At 40.1% G+C, this 20,748-nt stretch overlaps 2 protein-coding genes across 6 annotated transcripts; both read right to left on the bottom strand.

The window, feature by feature from the left end:
* Positions 1-234: 234 nt before the first annotated feature.
* LOC132992562 (glycolipid transfer protein-like) lies at positions 235-3,192 on the bottom strand. Its single transcript, XM_061061965.1, has 5 exons — positions 3,018-3,192; positions 2,509-2,567; positions 2,253-2,386; positions 1,970-2,120; positions 235-1,646 (listed from the first exon to the last, which is right to left on the bottom strand). Exons 1-5 carry the CDS (start codon positions 3,118-3,120, stop codon positions 1,464-1,466), a joined length of 630 nt encoding a protein of 209 aa, XP_060917948.1. The 5' UTR covers positions 3,121-3,192; the 3' UTR covers positions 235-1,463.
* A 2,081-nt stretch (positions 3,193-5,273) lies between these two features.
* Positions 5,274-19,814, bottom strand: git2b (G protein-coupled receptor kinase interacting ArfGAP 2b). 5 transcript variants are annotated; one of them, XM_061061962.1, is made up of 20 exons: positions 19,610-19,814; positions 18,450-18,583; positions 18,211-18,323; positions 16,985-17,090; positions 16,036-16,122; positions 15,814-15,944; positions 14,813-14,907; positions 14,654-14,699; positions 14,350-14,401; positions 14,181-14,253; positions 13,981-14,078; positions 13,757-13,868; positions 12,410-12,561; positions 12,152-12,304; positions 9,612-9,821; positions 9,363-9,452; positions 8,686-8,768; positions 7,860-8,012; positions 6,064-6,127; positions 5,274-5,796 (listed from the first exon to the last, which is right to left on the bottom strand). In XM_061061962.1, exons 1-20 carry the CDS (start codon positions 19,659-19,661, stop codon positions 5,587-5,589), a joined length of 2,214 nt encoding a protein of 737 aa, XP_060917945.1. In that variant the 5' UTR covers positions 19,662-19,814; the 3' UTR covers positions 5,274-5,586. The 5 variants fall into 5 exon arrangements, with proteins under 5 accessions (XP_060917945.1, XP_060917942.1, XP_060917944.1 ...); XM_061061959.1 differs by having other exon boundaries at positions 7,860-8,015; positions 19,610-19,813; XM_061061961.1 differs by having other exon boundaries at positions 7,860-8,015; positions 14,350-14,398; positions 19,610-19,813.
* Positions 19,815-20,748: the final 934 nt, after the last annotated feature.

Raw genomic sequence — 20,748 nt, 5'->3', positions numbered from 1 at the left:
GCCAGGCCAGGCCAGGCCAGGCAACTGTGCTGATAAACCTTCAGGATTACAGACGTGCTCGCCTAGCTCTCACTCAGAGACGATTAGCTCAGACTCGTCTCCTCCGGGAGAGGAACCAGAGCCACTCCAACCTCTGGGACACGCTTCAGATAAGTGAGACTGGGCAGAGGAAGAGGCTGCTTGATCTGGGGGGGATTAGGGGACATAACGAGGAGGGGGGGGGGGGGGGGGGGGAATTTGCTCTAATTTATTGCTGATGTTTGAAAAAAAAAATAGTGTTCAAAATCCACTGTTCACATTTTCTCCAGCAAGCAGAATGAAAAGTATCTTTGCTGTGAGCAAATGAAATGTTGGTCCACAATTGCATACTTGCAAAATGACAAACATGAGTCAAAACTATTTTAGATTAAGAGCTTAGTTTGGGAATACTGGAACTGGTCCAATTGCACTTAGAAAATGTTTCTTATCACTGAGCATTATTTAAAACATTCTAATAACTGAAACAACACATGGTTAAAACAATGGGACAAAAATAAGTTAATATCGCCCCCTAGTGGAATCACAAAGAACTTTAAAAGTAACTGGAGGTTAGACTGATTCATCCAAATTGCATGACTTTTTTTTATTTAATTCACACATAAATACCCTGTGATAAGCAAAAAAATACAATTTTATAGTAATTGATTGAGAATCAAACACACTTCCCATCTATATTAAGATCATATAAACAAGTATTCCAAAATAGTGTACAGGATATGCTGTCTGCCAAAATGACAAACATTGTGTTGAAGTTGTTGGGTCAGTTGAGATATAAATAGGACAAACACAGATAACACAACAATACAAACACACACTAAACCAGACCACACCTACTTACTCAACAGACACACCTTAAACCCTTATGGGGGGGGGGGGGGAGGGTTTACAGCCAACAGAATTTATAATAACAACATTCTGAGCTTCATTTAAAAACATTGTGTGTTTTACAACAAGGCACACACTGGTGTGTAGCTGCTACAGAACTGAAACGGGTACAACTGACTCGCGGGCTCAGGAGGCAGAGACAGCCTCTCATTGTGAGGCATTAACAGAAAGGATTTATTGTAACAATGATTTTTCACAGTCCTCTCCTGATGGAACAGGTGAAAGCTACCTGTTTGTATGTCAGAATAAAGATAGCAGCACCCCACATAATAACAGTGATGCATAAGAATGAGAGCTTCACAATTCCTGTAACGAATCAACTATTTCTTAAAATATCAGAGAAGTGCTTTTTTTTTTCTTCTTACGTTTGTTTAAAATTAAAGCTTAATTGTAAGACCACATAGTATTAAGGCATGATTGAAGTATTAAATACCACACTGAGGAAAAACAGAAACACTCCTTTTAAAATCACAGGAAAACTGGACTCGTCTGTCATCATGACGCTGCTGCGTATCCAGTCAAGTTGATGTCCAGTGGCATCAAACTGTGTAGTCCAACTCTGCGTTCATATCCGTGTACATCTCGTAGATAGCATCCACAGTGGTGGTGTAGTTCACCAGGAACTGACGCACATTCGCCAAGCAGACGTCCTCTTTGACTTCCTCTCCTTTGGACAGAGCCTTGAGGAAGTTTGATCTGTAGGGAGCTGCGTTTAACGCTGCCTGTAATGGAAGGGCGGGGGGAAAGTCTTTATCTAAACCATTTACTGCACAGGTTATTAAAACAGGTATGTACAATTCAGAAGAAGAAGATGTACTTTATTAATCCTGCGAGGGGAAATTCAATTTTACACTGTTATTGAGACATGCAAAGGTGGAAATACACAAGCTCCTATGGACATGCATTAATGGAGAGATGTCAGGGTGAGGGGGCACTCAACAAACCTCATACAGAAACAGAAACCTCTTTCGATACAGTCCATTAACGCAAGAAGGCTCATTAAAAAAAAAAAAAAAAAACTGGAAATTGAAACAATTTTCCTTACACTGAAAAGCTTTTGAACCATCCACCCGTGGTATTTCTTCAGCGCCTGTTCGTAGGCTTTGGTCACATTGACCTTAATGAGGTTGGGGTTGTTCTCATCCTTTTCTCCATCTGCCAAACTCTGCAGCATGATCTGTATGAAACGGAGACCCCTGCAGGAGAGACCCAGCATATAGTAAAAAAAAAACAAAAAAAAAAAAACAATAATTCTCTGTCTACTTCAGTTCAGCAGCTTAAAGTTCAACCTACAGCATGACATAACATGAAGTCCAGGGAGTGCTCACCTTTTCAGCCACATCAGAGCTAGTGTAGCTCCAACTTTCGGCCATTCTGCCGCATGGGCCTCTCGCTCTGCCTCCAGGATACTCTGCAGGGTCACATACTTTGCGGGATCCTTGAGATATATTCCTCTAATTTTCTGAAAAATTCGCATTAGTTTTGCATTACGGGGCTTTCCCAATTCAACTCCACAGAAGACCTGATAAGTTGCGTGAATAAGCACTTGTAGGAATTGGCATAGAAAAAAAATCTTTATCTCACCGTTATATTGCCGCTGATGTCTGATTTAATGGGTGAAAACACTTTTGAACCCAGGCAGTCTGAAAGACAAGACATTTGAGAGTGGAGCAATTAAATATGAATGACTTCATCACACAAGTCCGCCGCTCAGAGGGGACCATGAATACAGATCAGCATTTGCATGTAAACAGGAAGGGCTAAAAAAAAAAAAAAAAATGCAGTGAATGCATAGTAAGATAAAGGCACAATGGGCTCAATGTATTGCCACTGTGCAATGAGTAAACAAAGACTGTCTCTATACAGGCTACACAGCTGGTACAACTCGACCAATGGTGCTGCTCCTCTGCTGTGTATGCGTGAAATAACCACGACCTGGTATCAGAGAAGTGACAAGTCATTTAGACATACATGTCATGAGGAAGAAGTCCAAGTATGAACCGTATCCTGAAACGAAACGACCGCCTCAGACACTCTCGGTGTGTGTGTGTGTGTGTGTGTTTTATATCGAGTTTAAATGGAGGCACACTCACCGAAAAATGTTGGCAGATGAGCGACAGTCTCCAGGAACAACTTTGTGTCTATCGACTTGTCTGGAGGTAGCTCTTTGAATTGATTATCCAGTAAAAGAGACATGTTCCCGCCGTCTGAACAGGCAGCTGTGGCGAGCGACTCTTGGTTGTAGACAACCCGGAACTCTTTTTTTTTTTTTTTTTTTGTCAGAAAGGGTGTGGGATGCGCCACCAGCCCCCCTATCGCGTCCTCCTCCAACAGGTGGGGGAAATATACATAGGCGTGTTGAAAACCGCTGTATCCCCAAACAAAAACACGACAAAGACCGAGTTGAGGTATGGATAATACTTTATTATACCTAAGGTAGGTATGGTTTCAACAAGAGGCAGCGGCAGGCTTAAAGTTACAGGGGATTAAATGTCAGGGTTAAACCAGGAGTGGAGAGTTACCTACACGAAAGCGAGCCATTACTTTGAAAATCTGTATTTTAACTTTATTTTGTAGGAGCTTTGAGGTAATTTTAAGGTTGTTTAATAAGCACAATTTCAGCCAATGCTCCCATGGCTCTGTTAGAATACTTGGGTTTTAAATAAAGACTTAAAGCCATCTAACTTTTAAAAGTAAAGTAACCTTTTATTCCCCTTATAAGTTTAAAGTTTGACATCTTAAGCAAAAATGGCATCATTGTTTAATTCACACTCAAGGGTAAAAAAACAACAACAACAAAAACATGATCTAGTTTGACCAAAAACTTTCATAAGCTTGTGGCCATACTAGCTAATATAAACCAGTCATACTGTTTTTCACGAAAAAGGGCAAAATCAAAATACACCATAAAAATATTTTAACAAATGTATAATTTATAAACACAAGTAAATAACCAACAAAAGCAGACTCTTAGGCCATGGAATTTAGTTGCAGGGTCATCAAGTAAATGCAAAGTAAAAAAAACCACACATTTTTAAGACATTTGTTTTAAACTGAAGATATAAACAATTAATTTGTGGACATTCACTTATTATGAAAACCTGTTCTGAAATGTGCTTTGAAACTCTTTTTCCCTCCTAAGAGGCCTCGACAGCGAGCTTTCTTAGATAGAAAAGAATTTCACCACTTCGGAAATTACTCCAGAATTTTTGATTCTTAAGAGGACGAGGTTGAACGTTTACACTGAAACTGTTGCATTCTTTCATGTTGACCAGATGTAACGTGTTTATTACTTACATTTTTTTAAAATTTGAAGACAAAACTGATGGTCTACTGGAGGAATATTGAATGAATAGGGTTTTCTTTTCTCTGTCCACCCCTGGTTTAAACGTTCCTGCCTCACAACGAGTGGCACATAGAACCCGGGTTTTACAACAAGTACTCTAACTCCTAGAGGATATTAACTGTGATCAGTGATTGTAAAACATAGCTGTACATATTTGACCACGTAGCATCTAAAACACTGGAGTTAGCATGCCACATCAATTAAACAGAGAGTTTTTCACCAGGTGCCTTTAACTTACTGCCGGCTGAGACGTCCCAAACCTCAGAACACAAGTTAGTCTGTGAGGAGCATCATGTTAGACAAAAGCTTATGAAAAAATAAACATTGATATTTTCTTAGAGGTATGACATACAAGTTCATAAATAGAATAGCATTTGGGTTATTCTGATAAAGAATTACATGGATACATACATCTTATATATTTGCATAATGCTATTAAAATTGATTCAAAATTGGGTTTCACATGAGCCCTCGGGCCATTCTCTGTGACAGTATTGCCCACACACACACACACACACACACTTGCAAGCACACACTCACATACACACAACATCAGAAGTATGGCTGTAACATCTTAACTCCAAATCTATCGATGCTTCACCTAAAAACACATCTTAAACCAGAGAGGAGGGACTGAACTGTGACATGAGCTTCTGGATGGATTGATCGTTGGCACACTCCTGGTTCTGCTGGCCTCAACACGGTGCTCATTATTGTGAAGCGGTTTTCTAAAAATCACAGTTTGCTTACGAAACAAACATTTGAAACTCGAAGCGAGCGGTGTCATGATGACTCAAGATTAAAATACTGTCATTGCATCTTAAAAACGGCTATAGGGAAACGACTAATGTCACCGGTGTTAAGTATAGTTCATCTACTGTAGATTGGTCTGACCTGGAGGAGCTACACTGATGACCTCTACGGGGAGAAGTACAACGTATGAGACTCAATAACTTGTTCTATTTGTTTTGTATGTACACACACAGGATTGCACTTGAGGAAATTTGGTGGATTCAACTACTTTCACATCGTGAGGTTAAGAGTAGAATCAGATTCGGTCCTACTTTTAAAGATGACGTTCACTACCTATAACCTTGATACAAAGACAACTAAATAAAACTAATGTTTTTATTAATCGTTAACTTTGAATGGTTGATCTTTTTTCTTTTTTAATGTTTTCTCAACTTTAGGAATGTATGTGAGCCTACAGATAATTTAGGGGGAAAAAAATAGTGTTAACACTAATTAATTGGAAAATTAGCAACACCGTTAAACTGTATTTGGGGTGTATCAGGAATGTCTTTGGGGTTCAGTTATTAGTTGTTGTTTTCTTTGGTTGTCACAGTGACAAGTTGCTTGGCAGCTTTGGCAATGTCATAGGCGCACTGGATGACCTGCTGAGTGACCAGCTGGATGTCCGCCGGGCAGGGACTGTGATCCGCGGCCTTCTGGCACTCTCCGTGGAGCCGGCTGGCGCTCGATGTGAGCAGACACAGAGACCCGCGCACGGTCTCTGACGACGGCCTCTGTGAGGGAATGGAGGGATGATGGAGACTTGATAAGGAACTGAACTGACAGCTTCCATAAATAAAACCCTCTCAGATGGCTATGTGGGTGTGAGAGTCAACATAAAACAAAGTAACCCAATATATAGCGAACATAAAACAAGTAATGTGGTTAACTGGACCTTCCCGATCCAAACGAGTCTGCTTAGATTCCCCTTGGCTGTTTTCTAACAAAGAACAAATCCTATAATTGCTCAGGGGGGAGGATGTTGGTCGGAGTCGTCTTACCTTGGGAAAAAGGGCGGCCATCTCAGTCACAGCCACACAGATTTTTTCTGAACAAGGCAGGAAGCTGTGGGAGAGGGAGACAAATGGCTGACTGGGGGATCGACCTGTGGCGTATATACAAGCACCAATGCAAAGCAGACACCAAAAACATTTCTTATCATTAAGCCTAAAGAAGGGAAACATGATGTTATTGTCCTACAAACAATGACTACTCATCTATAATGACAGGACACTTTTCATTCCAATAAGAAAAGTCTTGTAATCATAGACAAAGAACCTCGTACTTAAAGCCTCGTTTCATATCATCAAACTGGTTTATCCAGTGCACCTAACTACAAGTGCTGCTGCTGTTGACACAAGTACACTATTAAGATGTAAAACATACTTTATATCTGCTCTTTATTATCATGTATGCAGAAAAAAATACGACACTTGTGGAAATTTAAAAAAAAGCAAGAGTCACATCAGAACAAGGTGTGAGATTAAATAACTCTTGGTTGTCGGACATGTTTGTTGGGACTTCAAAAACAAAACAAAAACAGACACCCGGCATCAACATCAGTATTTCTACTTTTTATTTATTTATTTTTTAAATAGGGAACATCAACTGAAAGCAGTATTGTTTGGCCAACGAGAAAAATATGACCTAATTGGTATGTCAAGTAGTGGTGTCACGGATCACAACCTCCACAGTTAAGATAAGATCATGTTTTTTTTCTAACAGATCGGATCGGTTTCTCCGGGATCGACCCAAAAAGAAAAAAGACGTTTGTAATATTATTTTTTTAAACTTCTCAGCTAAACAACTCAAACTGTGCTGTTTCACATCATCACTGCAAATCAAAATGCTTCTCCGTGAATCTCAGACGTCCTTTCCTTTTTTAAATCTTTTTAAGTTTTATATGTGATCTTTTTTTCCACACACATGCAAACGATGCACGTTTAGGAGCTATATCTCCGTCACATTGTCTACGTTTACAGTAACAGACTACAGCAGGTTGTAACGTTACTAACAGGAGGCCGCTGATAGTTGTCACTACACAGCCACCAGCTGTTACCTGGCATGATGCAGACCGGGTGAGAGCGATCGGAACGGACCACAACACAAGCCTGATCAGTTTCAGCACTAACAGCAAGCTAAGTCAGCTGCTAAAACTCTGAGGAATTACACTGCTGAATAATGAACATTGATTTTAAAGTATTTTTAATGGTTAAGCTGGCACGAGGTGAAACGATTCATATCTTAAATCATTAAAATGCTGGAGAATGGAGGAAAATTATTTAAAAAATAAACAAAGAATTAGTTCATGGCTGACTGCAGGACACCTCATTATCTACACTAACTCGCTGTGGATTTAAAGGTCACTGGGGAATATGTGGTCATGTGATGTTTGTTTCCTGTCAGCTGCAGTTTCTAAGACACAAGGACATGGGCCCGTCTGTGAGGCCAAAATTCAGGAGGGTTCTGAATGCTGCTCTTTGGGAGAAGGGTGCTGCTGGTTTGTCAAATCACTGCAACTCTGAGTTAAAATCTGTCTTTGTTAGCTGACTATGAAAGATTCAAACCAGCAGCGCCCTAGTCCCTGAGGACGACTACTGGAAACCACTGACATAGAACCAGCTGTGATGAAGGCTGAAACACCATTTACTTTCTTTTCCCAAAAGGACACGCAGAATGTCAGAAATACAGTCATGGATCATATGTAGCCTAACAACGTTAAAGCTCAAAAAAAGCACTTCATATAAAAGAGACTTATTTTAAACGACAGGATGATAATCTCTAGATCTTATACTACCTTTCATGTTTGGTCTCCTGTGCAGCTCTCAGAAGCTCTTGTATGTTCTTAGTGATCTGCTCCGTCTTACAGATAACGTCCTCTGTGCACGGCAGGGTGGCATCTCGCTCACCATCTTCCCCCGGCTCGCCTGCGTCAGACCCTGGCAGAGGGCTGCTAGAAATGAAAAGAAAAACTCATTCTGTATCCTAGTACAGTGCTGTATGAATGTGTATCTCATAAAGAAACTCATTTCAATACATTTAGTTAAACAGGGTTTCAAGAGGTGAAAAATTCAGGTTTTTAAAAAAATGTAATTATGGATTTAATTCATTTGCTGATATTTGTCCATATGTGGATTCGTCAGACAAATGCAAGTCCTTTCATATGAATCTCTGTCCTGTGGAGTCAGACTAGTAAAACTGTCCTAACATTCGTCCAGACAAATTATTAGTCCAGCTTCCCCCTCACTTCCAAGTAAACTTAAACTCTGTTTCTGCCAAAGTGAAGTCATAGTCTCTGGCTACAAAGTACAAAGGAAGAACAAAAAAAATTGTGTGAGTAATGGCACCCCCTGCCCCCCCTGAAGGTCAAGTTAATAATAAAAAAAAATGTAGATTTATTTTTGGGCTTTTTGTGCCTTTATTGTAGAGATATGATAGTGGATATAGTCGGAAATCAGGGAAAGAAGTCATTTAGGATACCTTTCCGATAGAACAGGACAACTGTCATTAAAAGTAACACATGAACACCAAGATTCCTTAAAGTGTTTGTGTCAGCGTCCGTCTGCCCGCACCCCCCAGTGAGTAAGAGCTGTGGTGCACAAACTTAACACAAATGTTCTTACCCAGCCTCGTCCAGTTCAGAGTGGTTGGGCGTCATGTCGTAGTCATTCTCCAGCATGATATTCTGTCCCTCCAGACTACAGCCCTATAGAGACATCATTCAATTACCACCAAGTGACAACATTATCTACGGTATGATTAACATATTTTTGTAACAGTAGGCACAAATAAATCAGAATCATGCATTTCTGAATTCAAACCGAGCTCACAGTAGAAGACATTTGGTTTTAGAGCAGATGAAGAGAAAAAGACAGGCGATATACAACCGTGTCATGTGGTGTAACACGGTGTGTACTGCAGTGGATGCTATTAGTAAATGCAGAGAAATCCTGATGTGAACTGTGGAACAACGGATAGGACTTAATTGTTATTAGCCATGTTATCTATCTTTTATAGATACTGAACCCAGCTGCCTGACTGATCAAACAGCTTTCTCTGGGGCCACATCTCGTCCTCACTTCTTCTCCTGTGAGGTTCTGTGTGGATAACAAGCTAAAAGGTGTTCAGATGACTGAACTGAAGCAGAGGCACTGTGGTGCATGCAAGCAGGCAGGCAGGCCATAACCGATGGGAAAAAAAGAAAAAAAAAGCAGTTTAAAGACACAGGTCAGGATAGAGAAGACTGTGGGGTCAAGCAGCGGGACGGGTTTTCACCGTCTTCAGTACATCAGTACTTAACCCTTCGAGATCTCTCATCCCACGACCAGGACAGGGAAGAGGGGAAGGTAGGGAGGGAGGAAGCAGCCGTCCCCAAAGGACCCCTCCCAATCTAGAAAGGGGTCAAACCAAGTTGAGCATACTCTAATGAGATGCAATGAACGATGATTGAATGAATCAATGAAAAACCAACACCAGCCCCAAGCCAGGCATCATTGATTTGTCTTTTGACGACAAACCAGCAGGAACATTGGTGCTTGTGTGTGCTTACATTAGTCGGGAAAGGTTGTAAAATGACTCCGTCCTCATGCCGAGCCGTGTCGACGCGGTGGGGGGACTGCCTCGGAGTGGAGCCCGTCTCATACATGGACATGGCGCGACCTCCGCGGGGTGGGTGTCGACCGCAGGGCCCCTGGGGCTGCTGCTGTCCACTGGGGGTCTGCCATCGCAGCGATGTGTTTTCAGTCTGCAGGGAGCTCAGCTGAGAAGAACAAAACATCTTTCAGTTCAAGTGGCGCTGGGGTGTGATCTCCTTACAAAGGCTCTGCCAGGTATTAATAATAGAGTGGAATACAGCTCAAGCCCTGCAGGGGGGAAAAGCAAAACCTTTATGCTGGGCTCATCTTCGGCTCCCTCTTGTATTTGGTTTCTCTTCAACGGTGTTTCTCACAACAAAAGGTTTGTTTCTTAAACAAAAAACATGCTGACACAAGAGTGTTGACAGCAACTTCTGAAGAATGACCCCTTGAGAAACTGCTGCCCAAGTGGTTGCCCTTATTTACATGAAATACAGTTTGAAATAATAATGTAAAATGCAACGGAAAGCAGGCTTCTTCTTTCTTTATTTACAACATCTTAAAGAAGTCACTGTCTAGTATAAAGTCAAATAAATTGACATATAAGAAGAAGAATCTAATGCCACAAAGGCAGAGACTTCAAGGACATAGAGAGAATCTGTGCTACCAGGCTAAAACAAAAACAAGTTTCCTTTTCTTGAGCGTCTGCCTGAGACTCTACATTTAACATGATCATCAGAAGAGGCGTATTCACAGCCCACTTTACTTGTATGTTTCCAGCAGGAGGAGGCAGAACATTGAGTTCAAACTGTCTCTCAGGCAAATTAAAAAAAAGAAAGTGGGCTGTAGGCAGTTCTCTTTTTTTTAAATACTTCCATGTCCTAACATGGGTCTCTAAGTGACAATCTGTATTGTCTATTTTAAACACACCAACTTCCTTAAGCATGCAAATGTAGTCTAGAGCTGAGGCTAGAAAATCCGATCACAGACAGATTGCTTCTGCTGATTTGCTCGTGTCTTTGAGGAGGGACTAGTATGGGTGGATGGGATAGAATCTGAGTGTAAATGTGTTTAAAAAACAATCAGGACGAGTTGAAATCCATGCCAAATGTAGAAAAGGTGGTAATTCGGGAGAAATATATTCTAACAAAAAAAGGAGTGCTCATAGCGAATACAGTCCACTACAGGTTCTGTTGATATGCCTGTATAACCAGGATGTTCTGGAAACTTTTACTGAAGTGGCAGAAATATTAACAGAGGAGGATTTCCTCACAGTAAGTTAAAAAAAATGCATTTCTAAGTACCTGTGGGGCTAAGTGGGACAATCTACTTTTGTACTTCTCAGAAATAAGGAAGTGACTGATGTGATTTGCCCGGAATAATAATACAAATAGCCTGATCGTGCGACGCTTATGCTTGCTCCATGTAGTGATCTTTATTTTTCAATGAAGTTGTTTTTTTTGTGATTTGATTGAGTAAACTTACAATGACGCATCATAGAGACCTCCATAACCACTATTTGTTGATAAACGTACTCAGCTGTTTTGACATCGGTGGTCTGCATCAGAGTGAGGATTCAGAGTCCCATGTCATAGAAATACGACATCTGATCTGTTTTCCACTGAACAGCACACCAGAGGAGGTCTGGTGACTGTTAATTATTACCACAGGAATTTTGCCACATCCAGAAGCATATATAACAATCTCTATGATTCATTAGTTAGTTAACGCAGAGTGAACTGACATGATTGAGTTTGTACGGTCAATTGTATATTCATTTATTTAAACTGCAGTGTTTCCCCTAACATTATATCAGGGGGGCCCAATGGCCCCCCCCCGCCCCCCCCTGAAGGTCAAGTTAATAATACATTTTTTTTTTTTTAAATGTAGATTTATTTTTGGGCTTTTTGTGCCTTTATTGTAGAGATATGTCATTTAAGGATACCTTTCCGATAGAACAGGACAACTGTCATTAAAAGTAACACATGAACACCAAGATTCCTTAAAGTGTTTGTGTCAGCGTCCGTCTGCCCGCTGTAAACCTAGGGGAAACACTGAACTGAAAAAGCTAGTTTTACCTCCAACTTCAATTCATAATCTATGTATACTTCACATTGTTAACATATGTTAAGAAAGGGCACAGCTATTCCAACTAACTAAACCTGACCATACATTTGTAATGTCTGATGGTGAAATCGTATTGCTCAATGTGTCTCACAACACAGAGAATGATCAAGTCTTGCACGGCAAACTAACATTTTTTTTTAACACTGGCTGTTTTACAGTCGAGAGGAAAGAAACGCTTCCCACAGTATGAGAGAGAATGTGAATGACATAAAGCCAGAGAAAAGTCTTTAACTTTTAATGTGTGATACCATCTCATTTAAGGGCTGTAAATCAGACTATAAGTTTTTTTTGTGTTTGAACACTTTACTGTAAAAACCAGAAGTGTGAAAAAAAATAAATCTGATTTAAAATCCCACTCTACTCATCAATCACATGTGAATTCACTGACCTTGCTCTGCATCATCCGCAGCTCTTCACTCAGGTGACAGTTGACTTTTAGAAGCTGTTGTATTTTGGCTTCGGACGCAGTGAGGGCGGTCTTTACCTCCAAAAATTCCTGCACTGTGATTGGCCCATCAGAGAGGTCAGATGACTCTGAACTCTGCAGGAGAACATGTCACATAGTTAAGCATCAGTTTGTCCGTTTAAAAAAAAAAAAAAAAAACGTAAAGCAAGATGTGTTGAATTATCTCAGAACAACATCCACCTTGGTCCTTCTATCATTGCAGCTGTCCCCACAGGTTGCCTCTTGCACCGGATCCTCATCTGACGCCACACTGTCGTAATCCGGCTGGTCGTTGTCTTGGCTCTCGCTGTTATGGCGACTGTTGATTCCCTGAAGGATCAGCTCCACATTATCTGAAGAGAGACCATTAAATCAAAGCATTAGATATCAAACAAGCCTCGCCGCAAACAGGCAGCTGTATCAATCAAATACTAAAGAAGGCGTTACATTTGTATTTACTGAATCCAAAAGTCAGGGCTTACTCTTCTATATTAGCCTGAATCTGAATGTTCTTGAGTTTGTTCGAGAGAGAAAACAGGCTCTAGTGTGGTTTCCTATGATTTATAGAAGTCAGGGGTTTTCATTATTAAAGACACAATGAACAATATGTGATGGGCAAAGTTTCTGCACAAACAACTGCACATAAGGTCTAAAGCAGCATTCCTCAATTGAGCTAGCCTCAGGACCCACCACCAACTCCTTTAAAGGCTTAATATGCGATTTTTCACACTTAAATGTAATAGAAATCAAGTATATCCTCTGAAAATAACTCTGTGAGTCATGACTGTCTACAATGAGTGTAACGCCCGAGTCCCACTGTCTGTGATGCTTTCCGAGTCCTATCTTCACTTTGTTTACATCGACCGGACGGCCGGCCGGCTCATCCCCTCGCGTATAAAAGTTGTTTAATTGAGGGACTAGAGAAAAGAAGAATAACATACTGTACTCACTGCTTAACTGAATGTCACGTAAGCGTTTTTAGATCACGCTCATTCCGGGTAAATTTACATGCAGTGTGAAGATACGAGCATAATAAAGATCGCTGGCATTAGCGTGCTAACACAACAATGCAGCGCGAGTTGTTTTGGTTTCATGCTGGTGCTCAAGGGCGACATCTGCTGGTTCAAAAAAATCGCATATAAAGCCTTTAAGGGAAATTTGACCCAAATCTTAGTTTTCTTTTTACTTATCAAATTTACTTAATGAAAAATAGGCAGTTTGGACGTCAGATGTTAGAAAACGTGTGACAGAACAAAGAGATGGATCAAAACAAACAGGTTTATAAAGCACTCCTCTGACTTTTTGACACAATTTTTTTCCCAGGCCCACATTTGCGAGATTGCAACCCACTGAAAATGGCTCTGTGACCCACTTTAGGGTCCCAACCCACCAGTTGAGAAGCCCTGGTCTAAAGGACTTCATGTCTTATGTGAATAACTAATAAACCATTTTCCTGCATTATAACCACATAAACAGAAACAAAAGGACATAAACAAAGAAATTCATGGTCTATATAAATAAACAAAAACAATGAAAGACCTGTCCTACCTTTGGGACTGTCACAGGAATTACCCCACTGCCGCCGTTTAGCATCAGTTAGAATATCGATAACCAGTGTGGCAAATTCATGAGCACTAAACCGTGCCAGTTTCTGACGACCCTGACAAAACAGATAAAGAAGTTAAAAACATGGCAGCTCTGTTAAATCCACTTCACCCCGATCAAATGGAAGATCCGAAAGGAAAAAAAAAACGCTGAGTGCAGTCACTTACCTGGTTTCTGGTGGACGAGTACTCGGGGTTGACAGGCAGGAAAGGCACAACTGTGGTGTCTGTTACAAGTGTGCTGTGGTTCTGGGTGGCCAACCACACTGTAATAATCAAAAGCATAAGATTTATGTAACATCAAAGTTGAATGTCTATAAAAGCAGAGATAAACATCATCACGTTTTGTTCTTTTTTTTTTAAATTACCTGCATCCGTTTCTCTTCTGTCCACTTCGTCATAAACATCCATAGCAAGTTCTTCAAACTGATGGTTACTTAGCTGAAATAAACAGAATGTTTGGTCAATTTCAAAAAAACACTTCAACAAGAGAATGTAAAAGAGAAAACATCGTAAACCTCAAACTACATGTCTCACCGACTGGAGCTTCTTCTTTGCAGCTTTTGCAAACTCTGACAAATCCAGGCTGCTTTGGACGGGAAAAAAAGTCAAATTGATGATTTTTTTTTTGCTCACAGAATTCCATGAAAACAAGACAGTGAAAACAGCAGAACGAAAGTCATACTTACTCATTTCTTATCCATCAGAACAAAGCAGCACAGGGAAAATACCATAGCAAAAGTAAAACATGCAGCACGTTCTAGCTGATATTAAAAAAAAAAAAAGACTGGTAGTGTGGTGCAAGACATAACTTCTAAAATGACTGAAACAGAGCTCTTACCTGTCTGCCATCTGTGGAATGATGAAGTGTTGCCCGTTTCTGTGATCTACAAAACAACGAGGAGATAATGAGAGAGAAACTATCATAGAAAAGTGGAAACACGTCAGCTCTGTAATGTCATGTGTGGATGAAATGAGGTCTAATATGCCTCCTGCTTACCTGGTCTTCTCCCACAGAGGTAAAATGTTAATCGGTCAGTGAGTTCATACTGGATCTCCACCAGCCGCTCTGCCAGCTCCTGGTGCCCAGCTTGTCTGCACAGAGAAAACAGAATCAAAGGTCACGCTCGAGATTCTACGGAGAAGCACTAAGACTTAAGCATGACTGAGGTAGGATATCAATATATTATTTACACATAGCACACATTTTGTTTATGCTTTAAAAAAAAAAGAAGCATTCATTAATTTTTCATTCTGTATACAAATATGGTTTGGTTAATCTTTTTCTAGGATCTTCTTTTTTTGGGGGGGATTTTTTAAAACAAGCCCATGATTCTGTATCTGTCTTTTACTCTTAGCATGTCTTTATCATTCATTTTTCTCTTTAAAATACTTTCAATAACCGCAAAAAAAAAATCACACCTCTAATTAACATGACGAATCATTGAATAATGTTTCTGTGTCTCTGCATCTTCAGTCCAAGTTTCTCCTTCCCATCTTGGCCCAGTTAGTGAAACACTTACTGAATTAGTCACACCCACCCAACGCCCTAAGGGTCTATTTCTAATGTTCATTGTATTGCTAAACATTTGAGACTATTTCTTCAAAGTCTCAAAGACTCTTTTCCTAACCAGTGATTCTGTTAGTTTCCTCTGAAGTTTTACATTTCCTCATACAAAACTCTTCATATAATGCAAACAAGGGTTTGTTCCTGAGCGCAGGCTAACATCACACGAGGATGAGAATCATTTCCTGTACTAAAGTCGACAGTAAGCTGGGCTTTTTGGTGCTCTCCGCCCCTCGATACGTTGATCATGCAAACCGCAATAGTGGGGGAAAAAAACAGCTGGATGTTGAGTTTGATTATCTGTTTAGCCAACAGCTCGACAAATCAAACTAACCAGTACTTGTGGTTGACAGAGGTGGAGTAAGGGGTCACTGTCATGGTAAAGTGTAGAGACAAATGAAAGTCAGTGCTCAAAAACATTGACCCTTCATTACCTTGCATAATCAATGGGGGTCTTCCCGCTGGAGTCCAGAGCTCCGGGATCAGCTCCATAAACTGCCAACAGTTCAGCCTGTAACATCTGTCCTGCTTTTGCCGCTATGTGCAGTGGGGTGTTTCCTTTCTCCTATTGTCCCCAAAAAACACAACATAATAATGAAGCATCAGTATCATGTCAACTCTCAGTAACATTTGCTTGTTTTTTCCACTATACGTACTGGATGGAAGAAGTTGGCCTGTGCTCCCAAAGATAAGAGTCTGAGGCAGGTCTCCAGGTTTCCAGTCCGAACGCTGGAATGAAGTTGCTGAAAGGAAAGGATAAATCAATGGGTTGTTTTTTTTTTTTTTAGCTGATTTTCAAGTGCCAACAGATAGTATGTGCTTCACTGAATACACCTGCCAAGAACTGATCGACCTGATAAATATCAACCTAAATAAAATTGGATTCTTGCAAGGGAGAGACAATTTTTGTATGTGTATTTTTTATGTATTCTGTACGTTACCCTTCATGCACTCTTCCCTTTCTGAATGATAAAGACTTTGCCGTTGGACAGCCATTGATGGCTTTTGAAATGTCTGCGTTTGATATGCATATAATTCAGCTTGTACTTTATTTATCTACGGGAAATAACACGGAATTCAAAGCAAAAATCCAAGAGAAGCATGACACAGAGGTAGAGGATGTCAGAGCGTGGGTCAGACAGCTTATACTGTTTGATATTCAAAGTGCTAGCGTGTCCAGTTCAGGAAATGTGAATGGCAGTATGTTGCAGTGGGACTGAATACAAAATCTGTGTCCATATATAGGTCAAGATGACATTTCTGGACTATATAGGAAGTGGTCTGATAACAAAGTTAAATAAGAAAAAAAAACCTGGTTGAACTTTGGCAAGTCCTTGCAGTTTGTTGGGATGAAAAGACGAGCTTTACTTTATTTCTCCACAGCTCGCTGGGTTTCAATCACAGAATCAACCAAAAAGCCACCAATTTTTCGGGGGGTTGGTTTTGCTCAGTTGGTCGATTAGTGCTCAGAGGTTATACTCTTCTTTGAAATGATCAGAGGTCCTCTCTCTCTCGCTCCACGTTCCCTGTCTCTCTCAGGCTGCCATATCAGTTCAAAACAAAACAATTAAAATCCACTAAAAACACAAAGAGTACATTTCTCACCTTGCTGAGGTCTTTTGCGGTAACACTGTCATCCTCCCGACAAGGCATCCGATGGACATATGCCAACATCTGGTATTTGCCCTTGATGAACTCCGTCTTGTTGGGACTTAAAAAAAGAAGAAGAAAAAAGCCAACTAAAACCAGCAACACTGAAAACCTTTACCAGCATCGTCATTTTTTAAGTGACTACCACTTCACATGATCGACAACTACGTTTTTTTACAGATCTCAACTAGGGATGTACTGATATTGTAGAATGAAATAAGGCAGACAGCTGGGACAACATTCACATCTAAACTCTTTCTTGATCAAGTGCCCCCCCCCCCCCCCCCCCCTCACTGTCACATGAACACTTGATCTCTGATGGTATCCAGACATGTAGGTTACAGCTCCTACATTAGAGGGGTCACTGCAACAAAGCCTAATTTTGTCACCATGTCCTTTGGTCATTACAAGCAAACTTCCTGGTTTTGTGAAAAGAGGAAGCTGACACAGCTGCAGTCAACAGTGTTACAGCGTGAAAGCGCTTTACCACTACTCCCCACACCCACCCCATCCCAAGAAGGAGCTTTTATTATACCTGGAAGACAGGAACTAAATTTAGCCGTGGTCCATTGTGAACAAAACAGTTGGAAACACCTAATAAGGTAGCAATTATGTTATATCCTGGAATCAGAGATCTGCCTCCTGTTTGGTTTAATACCAACTTTCTCTGTCTGTCTCTGTAGGTTGTCTTGTGATTAAGTGCATTTGCTAAAAGTGTGAGCGCTGCTTGTGTTTATATGTGGCTTCATGTTTATCCTTACTCCGCCAGTTAGACACGAGACTGACACAGTGTTTATACCAGGCAGTGGATGTGGGTGACTCCATCACAGCTATACAAGTTATAGTACATAATGATTGTTAAAAAAAAAATAAAAAAAAAAAAACCTTAAAAGGGAAAGTTACTCACATGCACAATACTTCAGTTAATCAACTTTTTTTTTCATTTTTAGTCCATATTGAATTCATTTTGTTGTCTTTTTTATAATTCACACAATCAATCCAATTAGTTTCTAAAGGTTATTCGAGACCGACGAGCCATGAGTCATGTTCATGGTTCAGAAACCCAATTATGCACGTTCACTGACCTTCACTATGAAAATCAATGCCACCAATAGAGCTTTATATCAAAGTGCAAACAAGCACATCATAATCAGCACTGACACATCCTAAAGGACACTCACTGTACTCTGTCCTGAGGGTTGGCTTTGCGCTTCCCGGTTGTTGAGGAAGAAGGATCCAGAAGGCAGTGCTCCCATATGGAATTAGCTCCATTGCCATACAGTGTCTGGACCATCTAATACATGAAAACACAAAACATGTCATCTTAAGACAGTAACCTGGACATTTGATATGACATGACATGTCAACCAATGTATGAAACAGCTTGCATCTGGCTGTTTAGTGTGTTTGCTGTGTTCACCTGTAGCTGAGAAGATGGCCATGACGAATGAGTCAAATGTCGGACTTGAGAGCTGTGTCGCCCAAGACCTCTGTGGATGCTGCAGCACTCATCACAGATCAAAACACCCCTATTAACAGAGGCCCAGCGTGGCTCTAAAAGAATAGAATAGAATAGAATAGAATTACTTTATTGATCCCAAACTGGGAAATTGTGGCGTTACAGCAGCAGGTTATCCAACACACAATATGAGTAAAAAACACAACGTTAGCAAATCTAAACATAATATAATATTAACTACAAAGTAAATAAGTACTAAAAAATATAAAAACTAAGAATGTGAATATATACAACCAGGATTTAACTAAGCATTACTAGTCTTAAATAGGAAGATTAAATATGAAAGATTGAATGTAAATGTGCAAAAACAGAGTAGTAAATGGTAGTAAATTAAATATGAAAGATTGAATGTAAATGTGCAAAGACAGAGTTGTAAATGGTTGTAAATTAAATATGAAAGATTAAATGTAAATGTGCAAAAACAGAGATGTAAATGGACAGTATTGACATAAGTTAAAGTGCATGAGTGTAGACATATTATAAGCAGAAACACAAGAAGACAGAAATCCTACTTAGCCTAAAAGTCTTTAAATAATCAGGACTAATAACTTAACACTCACTTTATACGCCTTTTATAGTAATTAATCGATTTTAGGGAGATCAGGATATTCAGCAGAAACAACACAGGTCAATTACCAATTTCTTCAACACATCCGAAATCACAACCTTCACATGCAACAAGGCGTGGGGTCAACATTACATATCCGTATCAGTATCGTTAGTTAAGTTAGTCTTTATAATAATAATAATAATGTTAATATTATTAGTTAATAATGTCGTATAGTTCAATAAATTCATCTGTTTACGTTTTGACAATTCAAGCAAAAGAGTTTCAGAATTAAGACAAATCAATGTCAACAACACAGATTAAAAACGCAAATGCTACATTTCTGGACAACTTTTTTCAACAAGCACACCTAGAACCGTATCAATTAGCCACCGAAAATGTTGCTAATTGCAGGTTTTTTATCAGCATTTGTCAACGTAAACTAGGTTAGCCAGTTGTAGTAAGGGCTAGCTGTTAGCTCCGCAGCTAAAAGCTAGCGTCTTTGACATCGTACCCGGAGCACTGCAGTCAGCGCAGACCTCTCTGCTTCGTACTCGCTTTGACATCCCTCGATAGAATCCACCAAAGACAAATGTTTAAAAGACACGTTACAGATAGACGAAGATAAGACAGGAGAGTCCGCTCTTGAAGATTGAAGTGAACGATTCGGGCTCGTCTGCCCTCCCCTACTGTTGAACAAAGCGGGTCCTGTTCCAATACTTGCACAGCCTCCTAAGTGCCTCCTTGCATGCTTCCTTCCTCCCTAAACCCTTTAGTGTCTCTCTCTTATTCCTACTCTATTTTTAAGAGAATACAAGTTTCTCTTCACATTGAAATTTGTTAGGCTGTAGGCCCTTCTTTTGAAACTGATAAACAACACTATAGTTCAAGCACAATGACTTATTTTACAATATGAAAATGCTGCACTTTTAGGCATGAGTAATAAGGATCATGCTTCATAATATGCTTCAGTATGTATGGAAATCATTTAGCTGATTTTGTCTCTTTTGTATTTACCTGTTCCAGTGATTTAATAATGGGGTGGGGTCAAAAACATGACACGAGTTTGTTTGATTTAGGATAGGATAGTACTTTCTTGATCCCCAGAGGGGAAATTCGGGCGTTACAGCAGCACAGACAACAAAGCTCAAAATACACATTAAACAGAATAGATAAGATAAATTAAAAATAAATAAATAAATAAAAACAGGGGGTATATACAGTACAAAATGAATGATGAAGTTAACTGGGGGGAATTGAGAATTGAGACAGTATTTGCAGAGAATGACAAGATAAAGTGACAAGTGATGATTAAAGTGACTTGGTATGATAAAATAGCAGCAAGTAATGTAAAACAGCAGAGAAGAGAGGCAGTGTTGTGAACTGTGAGTGAGTTTTGTGGTGGTGTATCCATGAATTAAACTGTATTGGAATATATCCTTGCTGCCGTCCGTCTTAAACGTTTGTCACTGATGTTTTTCTGACTGCATTTTAAGCTGTTTTTGGCTGTAATCCATTCTGATTGAAATGACTCTTGACTTTGACAGGGAAGTGTACGGAGTGTGGCGTTCTCCATGCTGGACAAAAAGCTGGCTCCAGAGCTGATCTCCACCACAGCGGCGAGCAGTATCTTGCTTTGTGACGAGCCTCTTC

The sequence above is a fragment of the Labrus mixtus genome, chromosome 17 (genome assembly GCF_963584025.1).
Source record: "Labrus mixtus chromosome 17, fLabMix1.1, whole genome shotgun sequence".
Taxonomy (NCBI): Eukaryota; Metazoa; Chordata; class Actinopteri; order Labriformes; family Labridae; genus Labrus; species Labrus mixtus.
This window is presented reverse-complemented; position numbering and strand designations above follow the sequence as displayed.